The sequence below is a fragment of the Danio rerio genome, chromosome 9 (genome assembly GCF_049306965.1).
Source record: "Danio rerio strain Tuebingen ecotype United States chromosome 9, GRCz12tu, whole genome shotgun sequence".
Taxonomy (NCBI): Eukaryota; Metazoa; Chordata; class Actinopteri; order Cypriniformes; family Danionidae; genus Danio; species Danio rerio.
In genome coordinates, this window is record NC_133184.1 from 44,471,255 (window position 1) to 44,490,139 (window position 18,885).

General features: G+C 40.7%; 1 protein-coding gene across 50 annotated transcripts in view; it reads right to left on the reverse strand.

The window, feature by feature from the left end:
* ttn.1 (titin, tandem duplicate 1) overlaps positions 1-18,885 on the reverse strand; it is a 140,941-nt gene that overhangs the window by 4,751 nt on the left and 117,305 nt on the right. For all 50 annotated transcript variants that reach the window (XM_073913141.1, XM_073913139.1, XM_073913125.1 and 47 more), the window contains 24 exons: positions 17,066-18,832; positions 16,680-16,973; positions 16,293-16,577; positions 15,884-16,183; positions 13,738-15,804; positions 13,344-13,646; positions 12,925-13,230; positions 12,534-12,824; positions 12,144-12,440; positions 11,762-12,067; positions 11,367-11,669; positions 10,976-11,257; positions 10,256-10,849; positions 9,885-10,172; positions 9,497-9,796; positions 9,089-9,391; positions 8,678-8,980; positions 8,003-8,587; positions 7,611-7,913; positions 7,188-7,487; positions 6,468-7,037; positions 6,063-6,368; positions 5,383-5,976; positions 86-5,280 (listed from right to left, as the gene is read on the reverse strand). In XM_073913141.1, coding sequence (XP_073769242.1) covers positions 86-5,280; positions 5,383-5,976; positions 6,063-6,368; positions 6,468-7,037; positions 7,188-7,487; positions 7,611-7,913; positions 8,003-8,587; positions 8,678-8,980; positions 9,089-9,391; positions 9,497-9,796; positions 9,885-10,172; positions 10,256-10,849; positions 10,976-11,257; positions 11,367-11,669; positions 11,762-12,067; positions 12,144-12,440; positions 12,534-12,824; positions 12,925-13,230; positions 13,344-13,646; positions 13,738-15,804; positions 15,884-16,183; positions 16,293-16,577; positions 16,680-16,973; positions 17,066-18,832 — 16,442 coding nt within the window. The remainder of the gene's footprint in view (positions 1-85; positions 5,281-5,382; positions 5,977-6,062; positions 6,369-6,467; positions 7,038-7,187; positions 7,488-7,610; positions 7,914-8,002; positions 8,588-8,677; positions 8,981-9,088; positions 9,392-9,496; positions 9,797-9,884; positions 10,173-10,255; positions 10,850-10,975; positions 11,258-11,366; positions 11,670-11,761; positions 12,068-12,143; positions 12,441-12,533; positions 12,825-12,924; positions 13,231-13,343; positions 13,647-13,737; positions 15,805-15,883; positions 16,184-16,292; positions 16,578-16,679; positions 16,974-17,065; positions 18,833-18,885) is intronic.

Sequence of the window (18,885 nt, forward strand, 5' to 3'; positions counted from 1 at the left end):
TGAAAATGTTCAAATAAATTTGTGAATCTATTTGTATAAAAACAAACTAAATCAACTAACTAAAATATATATAAATTTTTTTTACCTTTCCATCCTTCATCCAGGAGATTGATGGTTTAAGGTCACCTGAGAGTTTCACTGTCAGCTTTACAATAGTATCTGCAGAGGCTGAGATGTCTTTTAGTTCTGTTGAGAAGCTCGGCTTGGATGTTTTATCCTTTGGAGTAGGAGATTTTACCATGGGTGGAGACTTAACTCTTGTTGGAGATTTGATTGGTTCAGGCGATTTAATCCTCTGTGGAGACCTAATTCCAAATGGTGACTTTATACGGGGAGACTCTGGAGACTTTACTCTTGGAGGTGAAGCAACAACCTTCTGTACAGGTGTTGGTTTACGGATAGTTAGACTGAACTGTGCCTCCTGTTTACCTTCAGAGTTCTCTACCACTACAGTGTAATTACCCCCATCTGACATTTCTACCTTGTTAATCTCAAAGGTAGATTTATATTCAGTTGATGTAATAAGGTGACGTTGAGATGATACAATAATCTGTGCCTCTCGCATCCATGTTACAGAGGGTGCAGGTTCACCATCAACGTCACATGTGAATTTGACAGATTCTCCCTCTGATACTGTGAGTGACTGTGGTTTAGTCAAAATTGTAGCTGGAAGAGTTGGCTTCTTTTTCTCAACTACTTCTTCAACAACAGTAGTAGTAGTTGTTGTTGTTGTTACTTCTGTTGCTTCAAGCCTTGTCTCAGACATTTTCTCAACCACAACTTCCTTAATGGCTGTCACTTCCATGGCTTCCAGTTTAATCTCAGATGTTGCCTGCTTCTCATGAACAGCAGTCTCTGTTGTCTCTTCTATCTTTTCTGTTTTAGTTTCAGATACTTCCACTTGTGTTTCTGAAACGGTTGCTGCTTTTGTGGATGAAATGTGATAAACATCTGTTTTAGTCATCTCTGGAACAAAGGGAGTTGGTGGCTCCTCATCTTTGCGTTGTGAGGCATATGCAGAAAATCCACCCCCAGCAACATCAAGAGTGGCATAATCAGAGGCTTCTCCCTTTTCATTTGTGCAGACGACACGGTAAGTGCCACTGTCCTCTTCCTGGCAATCAATGATTTGAAGAGACAAAACACCACTCATGTTAAACATACGGTATTTTCTGCTTTCTTCAATCTGCTGTCCATTGTGGTACCATTTAATATGTGCTTCTGGCTTAGATTGGACATTCAGTGTGAACTTAGTGTTTTGACCAATAGGCACTCGGTGAGAACGCATTCTTACAGTCACCCTGGGAGCATGGTCAAGAGTAAAAGGCTGCTGGGTCACCATTTCAAACTTCCTCTCAGTTTTTAGGGCTTTCTTCCTTGACTCATACCTTGACATATAGTCAATTTTTGTTGACAAGTCTGGTGAAGTGACTGCTTTTTCGGTGAAATCAAGGCTGGGGGAACGTGGGCGTGTCTTTTCAGGTGAAGCTTTTCTGACCACTTCTTTTTCTGCCACAGTTGCAGAAGGTTTCTTAGGAACAGTTACTGGAGCATAGCCAAGAGAGAATGATGAAGGTATATCAGTTGTAACTGTACTCCCAGTCACTCTTGTTTTCTCTTTTCTTTTGACCTTTGTTTTCTCCTCAAACTCAATGTGTTGCAGCTTGCTCTTGTAGGAAGTTAACTTTGTTGTGGTAGATACTGACCTAAGCAGTTCCTGGTCCTCTTTTTCCTCATACAGTCTTTGCTTTTCTCTTGGAGGTCTGTAAGTTGCCTTGTCGTGACGTTGACGCAAGTCAATATAGCTTGGACCAGCCTCATATTTTGATGGAATACGATAGGAGTCGTATGTTGGAACTTCCTCCCCTTCTTCCTCATCATGTGCAACTCTCTTAGGTGATGGGTGACGCAGTGCAGAAAGCTCAAACCTTACTGGACTCAGACTTGGTGGAGAAGCAGAATAGCCCAGCTCGAGTTCATCTTCAAGTTTAAGCCTTTCTTCCTCTGTTATCTTCATTGAGAGGTATTCTTTAACAGGCAAAAGCAGTTCCTCATCAGAAAGATCACCAAGAGAGCGTCTCCTAATTCTGTAGTAAGCCTCCACTTCTGGAGAAGGTGTTCGGTGTCTTGCTGGTCTTACAGTCTCGAGGTCATCCTGTGAAACAGGAATATGCCACTTTGGCTTGTATTGGTCTTTAATTCTTGGCAGGGGTACTTCATAGAACTTATCCCACCTTGACAAACGTATGCGCTTGAGCCTTTTCTGGGGAAACTTTTCTATTGGCTCTGGGAACTCATACTGATCACGGAGTTTTTTGTACCACTTCATATCAGAGAATGGCACAAAGTGTTTGATTTCATTGTCCTCTTCAAGAGCAGTAGGAGCAACAACACGAGGTGGAGGAACAACATAAGGCATTCTCAGCCTCTTTTCTTCTGCTCTCTTCTTTTTCTCTTCTTTCTCTTTGGCTTCCTCAGCTTCACTCTTTCCTTTCTTGGTAGTGATTGCTGGCTTGAACATAGTTGCAGCTTCTCTAAGTGCCTGTTGTGCAACGGGAGTAAGTGGGGTAACATCTGCCCCTGCCAGTATCTGGCTTAGCCTTACTTTCTTGTCCATCTCTTGCTGTTCAAGATCGTGCTTCTTCTTCTTTTCCTCCTCACTCTCGTCCTTCCTGACATGTGTCACACGTTCAACCTTGAGTGTGGCTTGACAACTTGCAGACCCAGCTGTATTAGTTGCAGTGACTCTGTATATGCCAGAATCCTCTGGAAGAGTGCCCCTTACGTGTAAGACATAGTAATCTAAGCCTTCATGCACAACTTCAATTTGTGGACCAAATGCTAAAGGCATACCATCTTTCTCCCATTTCAATGAAGGATGTCCGGACACTCGCATTTCAAAACGTACACTCTGGCCTTCTTTGCATTCCAAGTTAGCAAGAAGGCGTTTGAACATAGGTCTCAAGGTGTTATCGGCAGGAGAAGGACGAGGGACTACTGTGAGACGAGCCTTGCAACTGTCATCACCAAATCTGTTGCGTGCAACAACAGAATATTCTGCATCATCATCTGGGTCAAGTTTGCGAATCACTAACTGATACAGGCCTTTGTCACTAACTAATGTGTACTTCTTGTCATCATCATCTGGCATAATCTTTTGTCCGTTTTTCAACCATATTACACGGGGTTCAGGATGTACTGTGATGGTGACACCAAAGCGCACATCCTCTCCAATGTAAGCAGTGCGGTTACACAATGGCAAAGTAAACTCAGGAGGTCTTTGGAGTAGTCTTGCTGTGTCAACTCTGCGTTTGACTTTCTTTACTACACGCGCAGTGTAGAACTCACGATAGGATCTTACCCCTTCGACAAAGAGCTCAGCATATGCGCTGTCTTCACCGTACTCATTGACAACTTTACATCTGTATGTTCCATCATCTGTTCTGGTGATTCCCTTGATAGTTATGGTAGCAAGTCCATCTTCATAAGTGATTTCACATTTAGCGCCTTCTTCTAGTTGTCTTACTCCACAGTACCATGTAACTTCTGTAGTGCTGTCATAATTGTCAATATTGCAAATCAATTTGATATCATCACCTTCATTGGCGATGCTGTGTTTAATTTGTCCTGCAACTGGTCCATGTTCAAATGGTGCAATCTTCACTTTAGAGATTGTTACTCCTCGCTGACTTCTGATAGATCCACCACTGGCAACACGAGCAGATGAGACAACAGTGTTCCATTCTTTCTTCACCATGGCCTGGTAATATCTCTTATGACGTGTAATCTTGATGGACCTAGAGCTTAGCTGCTCGGAGCCCATTGTCAGCCAAGGATGATTTAATGCCTCAGTAGCTGTCATACGATGCTTGCGCTCTTTGGTTAGTAGGCGGTCAATAAAGTCTAATGCTTCAACACTTACATGCTTGAAGGCTTCATCTTCAAAACTGTACTCAGCATTGCAAATGCTCTCAATCATTCTCTGATTGGTTTCAGCAGCAAATGGGTTAAGTCCGCTGAGAAGCACATAGACAAGGACACCAACAGACCACATATCTGTCACTGTGCTAACCATCTCATTTTGATGAATCTCAGGTGCTGCAAACTCAGCTGTTGTGTACTGAATCTTAATTTGGTCCCCAGGTATTAGGTGCCTAGATTGCCCAAGCTCAATAATCTTGACATTATTTCCCTTTCTTGTGGTGTACACTATATTTTCAGGCCTAATGTCAAAATGGCCATAACTCTTGCTGTGAAGGAATTCAAGAGCTTCACACACTTGTCGAATATAGTTAACAATTTCGCACTCACTGAGCTCAAAGTTGGCTGTGCCAAGGCGCTCAAATATGTCCACTCCAGAGATGAATTCATAAATCATAACTAGTTCTTCAGGGCTGTCAAATGACTCGTGCAGTAACAAGAAGTTCTTGTGGCGTGCCACATTCAGTGTGGCAATTTCTTTTTTCACTAGTGCCTGATCTGCACCTTTAACTTTGACAAATTTAGCCATGTAAGTTTTCTCAGAGCTGGTCTCAATACACCGGTGAACAATACCAAACTGTCCACGGCCAAGTTCTTCAGCAATCATGTATTTGTTGTGAACATTTTTAGCCTCTGAATGAGGAGCTTTGCCTTTGGATACTGGCCTGGTGTCATCAACCTCCTCATCATAGTTAAGAACTCTTGATTTGTCTTCCTTAGTTACAACAGGGCCACTTGGCTCAGATGGTCCGCTCTGGCCAAATTTATTCTCAGCTATGACACGGAATTGGTAACTTGTCTTTCCAAACAGATTGACAACAGTATAATGGGTGTCCCGAGACTGGCCAACACGAATCCATCTTTCTGCTGTGGTTGCACACTTTTCTATGATGTAGTTTGTTACTTTACTTCCACCATCATTAGCAGGTGCTACCCAGTTGAGTGTTACAGAATCTCTTGAAACATCAGTGGCTTTAATACCACGTGGTGGATCAGGCACATCTGCAACGTCAAGTTCAACTGTTTGCTGGTCAATTCCAAATCTGTTTTTGGCACAGACAATGTAGAAACCAGCATCATTCCTTTCTACTCCGTTTGCAAATACAAGAGACGTAAAGGATCGTGTAACAATAACTTGATAGTGTCCATCATTATCAAGAAGGTCTTGTCCTTTCTGCCAAGTGATAACTGGATCTGGTTTTCCACTGAATGGGATCTTGATGTTCACCACTTCACCACGAAGGGCAGGGATAGCCTCCTTTCCTTGCAGATTTTTGGGTAGATGAATCTTAGCAGGGACTGAAAAATAAATAAAAAATGTGGATTATCTTTCTAAAATTTTCCAACAAATTAGTTATTATGTGTAGCCAAGTAAAATCTATAAAAGCTTAAATTACTTACTTTCAACATCTAGAGAAACAGTAGCAGAAATGGATCCACCCTGGTTGGTTGCTCTGATCTGATATACAGTTGAGTCTTCTGCTTCGCAATCAGCAATAACAAGCTGATGGTAGCCCCCCTTAAATTCTTGAATCTTAATTTTGGTGCCATCAGCTTGAATTTCCTTACCACGCTTAAACCATTTTATTACAGGTTTAGGCTGTCCGGTTATCTTGCAGACAAATGTTGCATTGCTCTTGAATTTTACACTCAGGTTTCTGAGGTCTTCCTTGAATGCCGGTGCACGCACATCAACATCAGTCTTTGGAATGGCAGGGTCAGATATTTCACTATAATCACTTTCTCCACCAAGATTTTCACATTTCACTCGGAATTCATATTCTACACCCTCTGTCAGGCCCTTGACAGAATAGACAGTCTGGTGAATTTCATCTGTTGTAACTGCAACCCATTCACCCTTCTTCCTATCTCGCTTTTCAAGACAGTAGTTCTTAATTTTAGAACCTCCATCACTGAGTGGTGGCTTCCAAGACACAACAAAAGAGTTTTTGGTAATGCCTGAAACAACTGGTTTTAATGGAGCTCCTGGTCGCTCTGTAAAATATAAATGTGAATATCATTAACGTTACAAAATAACAACAATATTGTAGTTATGTCAGTAATCATGTTACATTACTTACCTAGCTGACTCTTTATGAGGATGGCAGATGGAGTTTCCAGTGATTCACTGTTGCCGTAACGATTTTGTGCTGAAACACGGAAGTGATAACCCTCATTTTCAACAAGGTTAGGAATTCTGCATGAAGTGCCTGTGATGGATGATGAAACTAATTCCCACTCTGCTCCTTCTTTGTCTTCACGCTTTTCCACTATGTAATTTGTGATCATAGATCCTCCATCATCTTTAGGTGCTTTCCAACTAATAATCACAGAATTCTTCAACAGAGCATCAAGAACAAGTGGACCTTCTGGCATAGCAGGTTTATCTGTAAACAAAGAAATTTTTAATTACTCTTATTTTCTCTCTCTTAACTACTACTCATTCAAAATTTAATAAATCATGAGTCAAATTCTGAAGCATATACCTAAAATTTCAACTTGAGTTACAGTATCTGCAGCCCCGAAATGGTTGTTGATCCTGATTCTGTATTTTCCTCCATTTATTCTGCGCTGTACATTCTTGAGAATCAAATGAGTGTATTGCTCTGTATTTTCAATTATCACATTCTCAGAGGGCTCCAATGCTTTGGTTCCATAAAGCCACATGATCTTAGGTTGAGGTCGACCAATGTAAACAACATGTATGCGTACTGTGCTACCACATGTTGCAAAGATTTTATCTTTCAGTGGTACTGGGAACAGCGGTGCTGCTTCAAGGACCAGAGCTCCACTGGTCTCACATTCACCGGCTTCATTCACAGCTTTGCATGTGTAAAGACCCTCATCCTCCTGTTGATCTGTTGAAATGGTTAGAGTGTGGTTGCGGCCATCAGAGGTTGCTGCATATTTGCGACCTTCTTTGATTTCCTTTCCACCTTTGTACCATTTAATTTCTGGAACAGGTCTTCCAATGATCTGACATTTGAGAGTTGCGGTCTGTCCAAGTTTGGCAGTGACTTCATCCATTTCCTTCCTGAGAGCTGGTTTAGTTCCAGCTGAAAAAAAAACAGCAGGAATAGTGGTATTAAAATTGATTTCATTTACACAGGTAAAAATGCACTGAAATAAATTGGCCATATTTTATTGTACTGACAAATCAAAACAGACAACACATTCATTCTAATGTTATTTCATACTGTATTTACCACTCAGTTTAGTTTTGATGCCAGTTGCTGTTCTGCGTGGTCTGCTGATTCCAGTTTCATTTTCAGCAAATACTCTGAATTCATATTCAGTTGCCTCTTGTAGTCCACCCTGCGTGTACTGTTTGTCCTTTGTACGCTCCTTATTGCATTTTTTCCAAGCACTGTCTCCAGACTTTCGGTATTCAATCCAGTAGCCTAGGACTGGTTTTCCACCATCACATGATGGAGCCTCCCAGTTAATTGTAATGTAATCTCTGGTTACAGTCATAGTGTCAATTTCTCCTGGTTGGCTTGGTTTATCTAAATAAATGGAATATGAAAGTGTTATTTTAATTTAAATCAAGGATACTTTAAGTCCATCATCTATCACTTTATGAACAGATGACTATTAAATAGATGGACAAATTAAGAGTGAGGACATACCAAATGGATCTTTGCATATTACTGAATCCGATGCTGGTCCTGGTTCACTCTCTCCAATGTCATTGACAACAATTACACGGAATTGATACTCAGCATCAGCAGTGAGCTGACTAAGCGTATACATTGTTGAGATAATCTTTGTCTCATGACGAATCCACTTATCAGATGACACTTCTTTGTACTCAATAAAATAACCTGTAATACGAGATCCGCCATCATCTTTAGGCTTAGTCCAAGCCAAAGCAGCAGAACTCTTAGTAACGTCCATGATTTCTGGTGGAGTGCCTGAAGCCTCTGGGACACCTATTAGTAACAGATTATTATTATTATTATTATTATCAGTAAATAAATAAAAAAAATCATGTTTAATTACTAAATAAATAATCACTTACAGATGGGAGTCTTTGGTGCAATAGTTCCCTCTGATTTCAGGGAGCTGCTGATTCCAAATTGATTCTCTGCTGTCACCTTAAAGTGGTATTCAATATTCTCTTCTAGTCCTTTAACCACAAGAGAAGTGTCAACCACCCGCGAGTCAACAGTGTACCAAGCTGCTTTTGTTGATTCACGTCTCTCCACAATGTAGCCAACAATTTCCGAACCCCCATCTTCCAGGGGTTGCTTCCAGCTAACTCTTACAGAATGTGCTTGTATATCGTCAAATCTAAGAGGACCTTCGGGTGCAGATGGGCGGCCAATAACCTTGACCTTTATAGGAAGCATCTTTTTACCACACTTGTTTTCCAGGTGGAGATAGTAAACACCAGAATCAGATCTTTCAGCCTGTTTAATTACAAGCTCAGATACATCTTCATTGGAGGCAATCATTGCACGGCTGGTCACCTCTGATCCATCCTTGGTCCATTTGCTCGTAGGAGTAGGTTTTCCTTTGATGGGCACTGAAAGTTTTATTACTCCTCCAGATCTGACTACAAGGACATCTTTGTATTTTGCCTCAAGATCATAACTTGGAGGATCTGAAAGACATTACAATTTATAAATTTTTTCCACACATATAACATTTCATACATGACAAGGGAGCCAATGACTGGGTCAAGAGATCTTACCAAGCATCTCTGTTATAGTCACAGCTGCTGGAACTTCAGCTGGTTCACCTGGTCCACCAGCATTACAAGCCATGACACGGAATTTGAACTCCTCTCCTTGTGGCATTTGTGTCAAAGTATATTCACAGATCAGTGAAGGTGTTGTGTTGCATTTCATCCATGTTACAGAACCAGCCTTTTGCATCTCAATTAGATAGCCTGTAACTTTAGAACCACCCTCCTCATCGGGAGGACTCCAGGCCAAGGACACAGAAGATTTAGTGGTTTCGGTGACTCTTGGATTTTGAGGTGAACCAGGTGGATCTGTAGGGGTTTATTAGGCAATAGTTTAATAACTATTAATGATTAAATCCACCAACCATTGGATTCTGTTTAAGAAAAAAAGTGCATTATTGGCAAAGGTTTGCTCACCAACTGGATCAGTTGCTACTGCTGGTTTTGAAAGAAGGCTAGGTTTTCCAACACCACGAGCATTGATGGCAGTCACTCTGTGCTCATATTCCAGGCCTTCAATTAAATCAGTGGATCTGTATCTTGTCATTGTCACTGGATTTTTATTAGCACGGATCCACCTATCAGCTCTGACCTCCTTGCGTTCAATAATGTAGCCAGAAACCTCTAAGCCTCCATCCTCATCTGGTGGCTCCCATGCAACAGTCATGCCGTCACGTGATACATCAAAGACAATGGGTCTTCCAGGTGGCCCAGGAATGGCTGTAACAGCAATTCAACATTGTAATAATGTCTGTCTAGGATATACATCTATACAGAAGTATTTATAAGCAGATGACTTTTTTTTTTCAAACTTGTTTTTCTTACATTTAGAGCTCTTGCACATTACGACTTCTGATTGTAAGTACTCTCCAGTACCATACCGATTGGCTGCTGCTACACGGAACACATATTCATCACCTTCTGTCAGTCTGTTAAATTTGAATGTTGGTCTGCTAACTGATTCTGACACTGGTACCCATCCTGGCCGATGAGCATCACGTTGTTCAACCACATAGTTGCTAATTGGTGCACCACCATCTCTTGCAGGTGGATCCCAGCTTATTGTGACTGATGTTGCATCAATTTCGTCAAATCGGATTGGTCCTTGAGGCTCATCAGGTTTAGCTTCAGTGAAAGAACAGACATAACAATTGTATTACTACTCAGTCTCTTGAAACATGTATCTGTTTTCATGTAAATAGTGTGTACTTACAAAGAATGATGACTTTAATGTTTTCAGTAATTACACCTGTAACGTTTTTCACCTCAAGAGTATACACTCCACTGTCATCAATGGTGGTGTCAAGAATAGTTAACTTGGAGAATTTTCCAGTTGACTTTATCTTCACACGCTCTACAATCTTTAACCTGTTGTCATTGAAAAACCATGAGCAAACTGGTGGTGGTCTTCCTATGATTGGCAAGTCAAGGTCAAGGGGTTTGCCTGCCAAAACACTGATCATCTTCTGTGGAATAGCTGAGAAATCTACTTTCGGCATGACTGAAAGAGGGGGAAAGGGAATATACAGTGAGACATAGCTAACAAATAGCAAAATATTTTATAATTATTATTATAATACATACCTCTTTGTTCTTGAACTGTCACAGCTGTCACAATTTCTTTTGGCTCACCAGGTCCTCTGCTGTTGACAGCACGTACCCTGAAGAGGTACTGCTCAGTTTCATTCAGTGACACAACAGTGAACTCAAAGTCTGTAAGTTTCAATGTTGCCACCTTCATCCACTTGTCAGTACCAGCCTTACAAGCCTCAATAATGTAGCCAGTGATTCTGCTACCTCCGTCATGTAGAGGTTTCTCCCAAGCAAGCGATACAGTGGACTTGGTTACATCTACAACTTCAAGTTTGGCTGGTGGTAATGGAACTTCACACACCAACACAACATCACCTGTCTCACAAGGTTCTCCAATTCCATAGATATTCTCTGGAAGTACCCGGAAGTAATAGAGCATTCCTTCTGTCAGACCAGTAATTTTATATGATGTCTTGCTGCATTTGGATGTGACAGTTTTGTATGCTCTCATTGATGCCTCTCGTCTTTCAATAATGTAGTTGTTGACAGGTGCTCCACCATCGACCTCAGGAGCATCCCATGTAATATGAGCAGAATCTTTTGTGAGTTCTTTCATCTTAATTGGACCAGGTGGACCAGGTGTATCTAAGAAAAAAAGCATAAGCATGCTGGTTAGACCAAATTTCATGGCATGCTGTTATATGCATCATATGCTTGGATAATTTTATTAAGTTATCAAGACAAAAAAATAAATAAATACATAAAACATACCATAGATTTTGACAAGAATGCTTGCATCTTTCTTTCCAGCTGAATTTGATGCTTCAATTGTATATCTGCCAGCATCATACCGGTGCACCTTGTCAATAATGAGAGTTGTTGCAGTATTGGTCACTTCAATAAAGCCACGATTTTGCAGGTCCACACCAGGTTTGCTCCAGGTTACAGTTGGGATCGGTCTACCAGTGACTGTAACATGCAGGCGCAGTGAACTTCCTGCTCTCAGGCAAATTGTCTTTGTAAGTTCATCAGACAGCTCAAGGTCAGGCATTTCTGAAATGAAGAACAATTGGAATAAAATATTTTAGACACAAGACATTGGGCATTACTTTTTTCTTGCATTCAAAGATATATTTATGTAAGTACATTTGCTTTAACATACCGATTCTCTCTACAGGCTCAGTCTCTGCGCAAGGATCACTGAAGTCACCTATTCCGTTTACATTGACTGCTGCAACTCTGAAATAGTACTTTTTGCCAGATAAAAGACCTGTGACTGTGTGTTCTGTCACCCTAAGGTTCTTCTCATGCACCTTTGTCCATTCTTCTGCACCAGCTTCTTGCATCTCAAGAACATAACCAATAACATCAGCACCACCATCTTCAATTGGTCGTGTCCAGGCAAGACTAATACTTTCTTTGTGTGTGTCTATTACCCGTGGAATTGTAGGTGGATCTGGAGCGCCTAAAAATGTAATTTTACATCATTAAGTGATTTTTTTCTACAGTTGTATACAGTTTAAGATGTTTACATTTTAAAATATTTTATAAACACACCTGTAGGTTCTTTGCATACTGCATACATTGACAATTCACTAGGTTCACTATCACCAGCAGCATTCATGGCTGTAATGCGGAACTGGTAAATGTTGCCTTCATGGAGACCTGTGACTTTAAAGGAGGTGTCCTTGAGAATAGAATCTCTGTTAACCTTGATCCATCTAACACTCTTTCTTTCACGGAATTCAATCAAATAGTTAGTGATTTCACTGCCACCGTCGTTCTCAGGCTTCAGCCACTCAATTGTTGCAAAGTCTTTTCCAACTGCAAGGATCTCTGGTGCTCCAGGGGGTGATGGGACAGCTGTAATTGGAAATAAAGGTGCAATACTGTACCTTGAAATAATGCAAAATATTTTAAAATTAACCATGGTACTTACTGAATGTGTTTCTGGCAAAGATGGGATTGGACTGTACAAGTACACCAGGTCCATACTTGTTCACACCTCTCACGCGGAAGATATATTCATTATTTTTGAAAAGTCTTCTAATTTCACACGTTAGGGCTTTGCATTCAGCTTCCATGATAACCCAGTTAAGTCTGTTGGTATCCCTTCTTTCAACAATGTAATGTGTGATGGGGTCACCACCATCTTCTTGTGGCACTTTCCAAGAAACTGTGCATTTTTCTTCAGATACATTGCTTACTGTAATCTCTTGACAGGGACCAGGTGTATCTTATAAAAATAGAAAAAGAAAGGGTATTGGATGAATGCCAAATTTAAGACTGTGTCTTGTTTATTTATGTTATGGCAGTTTAGCACACTTACCAAGTACTTTAACATTGACCTCAGCTGTCTTTGTTCCACTTGCATTCTTAACTGTCAGAACATATTTGCCAGTATCATCTCTGTCACAGAACTTGATTATTGCCATTGCACGAGTACTAGAGTACTGGAGAGCATATTTTTCACAAAGTTCTAGCTCTTTGGTACCCTTGGCCCAGCTGACCTTTGGCTCAGGTTTTCCACCAACAGCAGCATCCAGGACCAAATCAGATCCAGCTCTGACTGTAACTGTGTCAACGAGGAGTTTGCTGTCCAGCTCTGCTTTAGGAGGAGCTACAAGACAATTTAATTGCCATGAATATTTACATTCTTGTCAATAAAAAACAAATATTAGTCTTATAAACAATGTGTAAGAACCATGCATGATACATACTGTATTCTGCTTTGCAGGTCACTGGCCCTGTTGAAACTGATGGCAGGCTCAACACACAATTGGCATTTTTTGCAATGACACGGAATTCATATTCCTCTCCCTCTCCCAATGCAGTTATTGTGAAATTTGTGTCAGTGACATTAGTGTAGTTACACTTAAGCCAGCGACCCTCTCCAGTGACAGTATATGGCTTGCGCTCAACAATGTAGCCAGTGATTGGGCTTCCACCATCATTTAGGGGAACAGACCATTTGATTGAGACTGTTGATCTTGATACATTTGTAACTTCTGGTTTTCCTGGAGGATCTATATATTTGCATCATCAAAGAACAGAAGTAATTTTTAATATCAAACACTTATCAGCATTGTTTTTGCTTATTTAAAAAGTATGAATTACAATTTGATTGCAATGAACTTACCAACTGGATTTTGTGCCACAGCTCTCTTTGATGCTTCACTGGCTTTGCTGAGGCCAGCACTGTTCATTGCATACACTCTGAATTGGTATTCAAGTCCCTCAGCAAGACCTTCCACCTTGTAGTAGCATTCAAAGCAGGGAATCTTGTTTTCTCTCACCCAGAGAATTGTGTTACGCTCCTTCTTTTCAATCCAGTATCCAGTGACCTTGCTGCCTCCATCATGGTACGGTTCTTCCCAACGAATGCTCATGCTGTTAGCGGTTACAGAGAACACTTCCGGGCTTGTTGGAGGGCCTGGAGGAACTGTTAAATTGATAACATACAGCAAAATGTTTAATATTTTACAGGCATACATTATCACAAATATAGTAATTTCTTATTAGTTCCTACATACCAAATGGATGCTCTGCAACAATCGTCTCAGATTCTGTTGGTTTGCTCACCCCAAAACGATTTTCAGCACAGATACGGAAAGTGTACTGCATATATTTAGTTAGATGTGACACATGGAAAGTGGTATTCTTTACGCTTGAGTTAATAAGTTGCCAAGCAGTGGATCCAGATTCACGCTTCTCAACAATGTAATTTGTGATGTCTGTTCCACCATCATCATCAGGTGGATTCCATGAGATTACACATGATTCTGATGTAATTGAGGAAATCTCAATAGGACCCTCTGGAGGGCTTGGTCTGCCAATAACATTAACAGTTATGGTGAAAGTCTTTGAGCCAGCTACATTCTCAAGACTGAGGAAATATCTGCCTCCATCACCCCGCATGCTTTCTTTAACTGTAAGAGTGGTCCTGTTTTTTGTAGACTTGATGGACACCCTGTCAGTATTTTTCAGCTTCATTTCCTCAAGCTTCCAGGATATTTTTGGCGTTGGTCTTCCACTAATTGGAACATCAATCTCAAAAGATTCACCAATCCTGCTAGTAACAAGCTGATTGGTGATGCCACTGAGATCAGCAGTCGGTTCAATTCGTGGCTCTTTAATGATGACTGAAGAGAAAGCTTCCCTCGGTACACTGAACCCAGCATCATTCTTTGCCTTGACACGGAATTCATACTCACTGTTCTCAACAAGTTTTTCAATTACAAGGCTTAGATTTTTTGTTGTGCCACATACAACCCATTTATCAGTGTCTTTAGCCTTTCCCTCCACACAGTAGCCAGTGACACGGCTTCCTCCATCATGCTCCGGCTTAAGCCAGGCCAAGGTTACAGATGTGTCAGTTGTATCAATGATATCAAGTCTCTTTGGAGCAGCAGGTTCAGCTGTGGCAATAACTGGGTCAGGTATTTCATATGCTTCACCTATACCATACTGATTCTCAGCCATGACTTTAAAGAAATAAGGTACACCTTCCAGAAGGTCAGCAACTCTCAAGCTTGTTTGAGTAGACTTGGGAGCAGCCTCTGTCCATGTTCGACGGCTTGCCTCACGCTTTTCAACAACATAATGATGAACACGTGCACCACCATCATTGGTAGGAGGTTCCCAAACAATTGTGAGTGCACCTCTCATGACTTCTTTGATAGAGACAGCCTGTGGGATACCGGGTGTGTCTAGCACTTTAACTGCCACAGAAATAGACTTATTGCCACTACTATTTTCAAGAGTGAGAGTATATTTTCCAGTATCATTTCTAGTGCAGTTTTCCAGTGTCAAAGCTGTAAATGTATCAGTGGTGGTAATGTCTGCCATAACACCAAGTTCCCCATCAACTTTTGTCCAGGAAGCTGTAGGTATTGGCTTTCCCTTAAAGCCTATACGGATGCATACACTTTCTCCACTTTTTACAACATGTGTTTGTTTGAAGGATGCATCTATGTCTATTTCTGGTGCCAAGAACCTGTCTACTGCCTGCACAGGCTCTGGAATTTCTTTGGCTTCACCTTTTCCAACAGAATTGACTGCACAAATACGGAACTTGTACTCTTCACTAGTTTTTAAACCAGTAACTGTGTATTTTGTTACAGCACAGAGATCTTCATTGACTCTGTGCCATTCTTCTTCAGATCCCTTGCACATTTCAATAATGTAGCCATGGACTTCCATGCCACCATCATAAGCAGGTCTGGTCCATTCCAAGCTGACAGATGTATTTGTAGTGTCAGTAACATTGATGATAGATGGGGGATCAGGTTCTTCAGTTGGCTCTGCACATTTAATTGCCATTGAAATGTTGCTTGGTGCTCCAATTCCAGCATCGTTTACAGCATACACACGGAATTCATACTCCACATTCTCAGTTAGATGTGTTATTCTGTGCGCAGCCTCAGTAATGGGCTTCCTTGTTAGGACTTTCAGCCAGCGACCTGTCTTCTTTTCACGTCTTTCCACAATGTAATATTTTATTGGGTTTCCACCATCGTGTGTTGGAGGAGCCCAGTTGATTGTGATGCTCTCTCCATCAACATCTGTTGCATCTGGAGTTCCAGGAGAATCTGGAACAGCTGCATGATAAAAAAACAATGAGAAAAGTTTGTACAGAAATATGGAGGGTAATAGTAAATTCTTTTTGTAATATCTTACTGTATTGCATCTGTGCAATCACAGGAGCTGAATCCAGTGGTCTGCTGACTCCAAACCTATTGACTGCAGAAACACGGAACTGATATTCATTTGTCTTGATCAGTTTGGTGGCAGTGTAGGAAGATTCCAAGCACTCATCCGTAACAAGTGCCCATGAAATTTTTGAAGTTTCACGCTTCTCAAGAATGTAATGAGTGACTTCAGAACAGCCATCATTCTCAGGTGGATTCCATGATAGCGTTACTTTGCCCTCAGAGATATCAGAGAATGTAATAGGACCAACGGGTTCTCCAGGTGAATCTGAAAGATAGGAATTATACAAGCAAAGCTTAACGATCGGGAAGAAGGTCTAGTAGTTTAAGGGTGAGATAAATAAATAAGAGTTATAAGGTATACAAATTATTCATACCAAAGACTTCAACTTTTATAGATTCCTTTTTAGTTCCTGAGGGATTTTTGGCTTCAACAGAATAAAGACCACGGTGACTACGGTCAGCATCTCTGATAAAGAGGGTACTTGATCCAGAAATTGTTGTGATATCAACCATTTTCTTGGTTAATTCAACATCACCTCTGTACCAGGTAACTTTTGGCGCTGGTCTTCCAGAGATTGATACTTTCAACCTGATGTTTTCTCCAGCTTTAATTGAGACTCCCTCAAAGTACTCCTTGCCAAACTCAATGTTTGGAGCAACTGAAAGTGAAAACATTTTTAATTTTTTATCACATACACCCCAGCATAAAATATATTAAAATGTTAACATTCAGAAACACAATATAAACTGAAGGTACTCACAGCTCTCATCTCTGATTACAACATATCCAGAAGACTGAGAGGGTGGGCTTACTGTCCCAATAGCATTCCTTGCTATGACTCTAAATTCATAGCGTTCACCACAAGCAAGACCAGTCACTGTAAATTCTGTGTCAGTCACATTTGAAAAATTACTTTTCAACCACCTTCCTTTGCCCTGTCGTTTCTCCACGTTATAGGCCACAATTTTGCTTCCACCATCACGCTTGGGTGCTTCCCATTTTAATTTAACTGATTCACTTGTTACATCAACATAGTCAGGGGTTCCAGGAGGATCTGAAATTACAATATGTCATTAAGTTAGATTACATTTAGCAACAACTGTTTGCTGTCTAAAAAAAAAAAAAACACGTTAAAGATGAACTTACCAACTGGAGACACAGCCGTAACAGGTTTGCTTGCATCACTCATGCGACTGTATCCAGCATCATTTTGGGCATAGACTCTGAACTCATATGCCAAGCCTTCAATAAGACCATTAATTCTGTACTCCATTTCTTTGATCAAGATGGTGTTAACCTTTTGCCACATTATGCTGTTTTTCTCCTTCTTTTCAACATGGAACCCAAGAACTGGACAACCTCCATCAAAGATAGGTGCATCCCACTGAATAGTCATGCCATCATTTGTTACATTGTAAACAAATGGCATGCCTGGTGGACCAGGTGGTCTGAACTCATGCTTGGCAATGACATTTTGTGAAACCAAAGGTTCGCTTACACCATATCTATTTTCTGCACAGACTCTAAACTGATACTGAGTTCCTTTGATAAGGTTGGGTACCTTGAACGATGTTCCAATCACACTTGAACAAGCCATTTTCCAGTCTGTCTGAGAAGTGTCATGTTTCTCAACAGTGTAGCAAGTGATTTCTCCACCTCCATCATCATTTGGTTCATCCCAAGATATAGTTATACTTTCTGCTCTGACCTCATCCAAGCGAATGGGACCAATAGGTTTAGAAGGCGGTCCGAGGGTAATAACCTGTACATGAAATGATTTTCTGAAGAATGTGTTGTCAAGTGTAAGTGTGTATTTTCCTTCATTTTCCTTCTCCACATTTTTAATCATAAGAGTGGCCTTGTTTTCTGTCTTTTTGAAGCGGACTTTTTCACTCTCCTTTAGTGGCAAGTTGTCCTTTAACCAAAGAAGTGTTGGTCTAGGTTTACCCTTGTAGGGCAATTCAAGGTGAACATTGTGTCCCAAACGCACACTGATTTGTCCGTTAGGATAATCTTCAAGGTTTGCCTCAGGTGGAATTATGAAGTCCTTTACTTTAATTGGTCCAATTTCAACAAAATCACTAGTTCCCTTTTCATTTTTAGAACAAACTCTGAAAAACATTTCAGTGAGTTCTTTAAGCTTTGTAACTTCATGTTCGCAATGCTTGTTTGTACCAGCAGGAGCCCATTCTTCTTGACCTTGGAGTTTCTTGTCAATTATGTAGTCTGTAATAATGCTACCACCATCATAATCTGGTTTGTTCCATTGTATTGTTACTGAAGTCTTTGTGGAGTCTTTCATAGAGAGGTCTTTGACTGGACCTGGTGTCTCAGTGGCTTTAACTGGCTCTGCAGTTTCACATGGATCTCCAACTCCATTCTCATTTTCTGCTAATACACGGAAGAAGAATGATGACTTCTCAGACAGTTCTTCAATTGCACATGTGGTTTCTTTGCATTTATTTGTTACACAAGCATAGGTTCGCTTTGAAGAGTCTCTTTTCTCAACAACATAATTGGTGATTTCAGCACCACCATCCTGCAGAGGTGGTTCCCAACAAAGCGTAACTTTCCCACGAGTGACTTCTTTCAGAATTAAATTCCTACAAGCAGCTGGAGTGTCCTGTACTTTAACAGATAAAGTTAGTGACTTTGGTTCTCCTACACCATTTGATATATTGATGGTGTATTTGCCAGTGTCCTTTCGAGTAACTTGTGTAATTATGAGACACGATGAAGTGTCTGTGCTGTGAATATTATATTGAGGATCGTTGTCAATATTTTGGTCTTCCTTCTTCCATGTAACACTTGGGGCTGGTCTGCCTTTGAGGGGCACCATGATTTCAACATCTTTACCAGCTTTCACAATGTAGTGTGTTCTCATTGCAACATCCGTATCAACCTGGGCTTCCTCTGCAAAATATCAATCAAAAATAATTAATTTTGTTGGTAAAATCAGAAAAAAT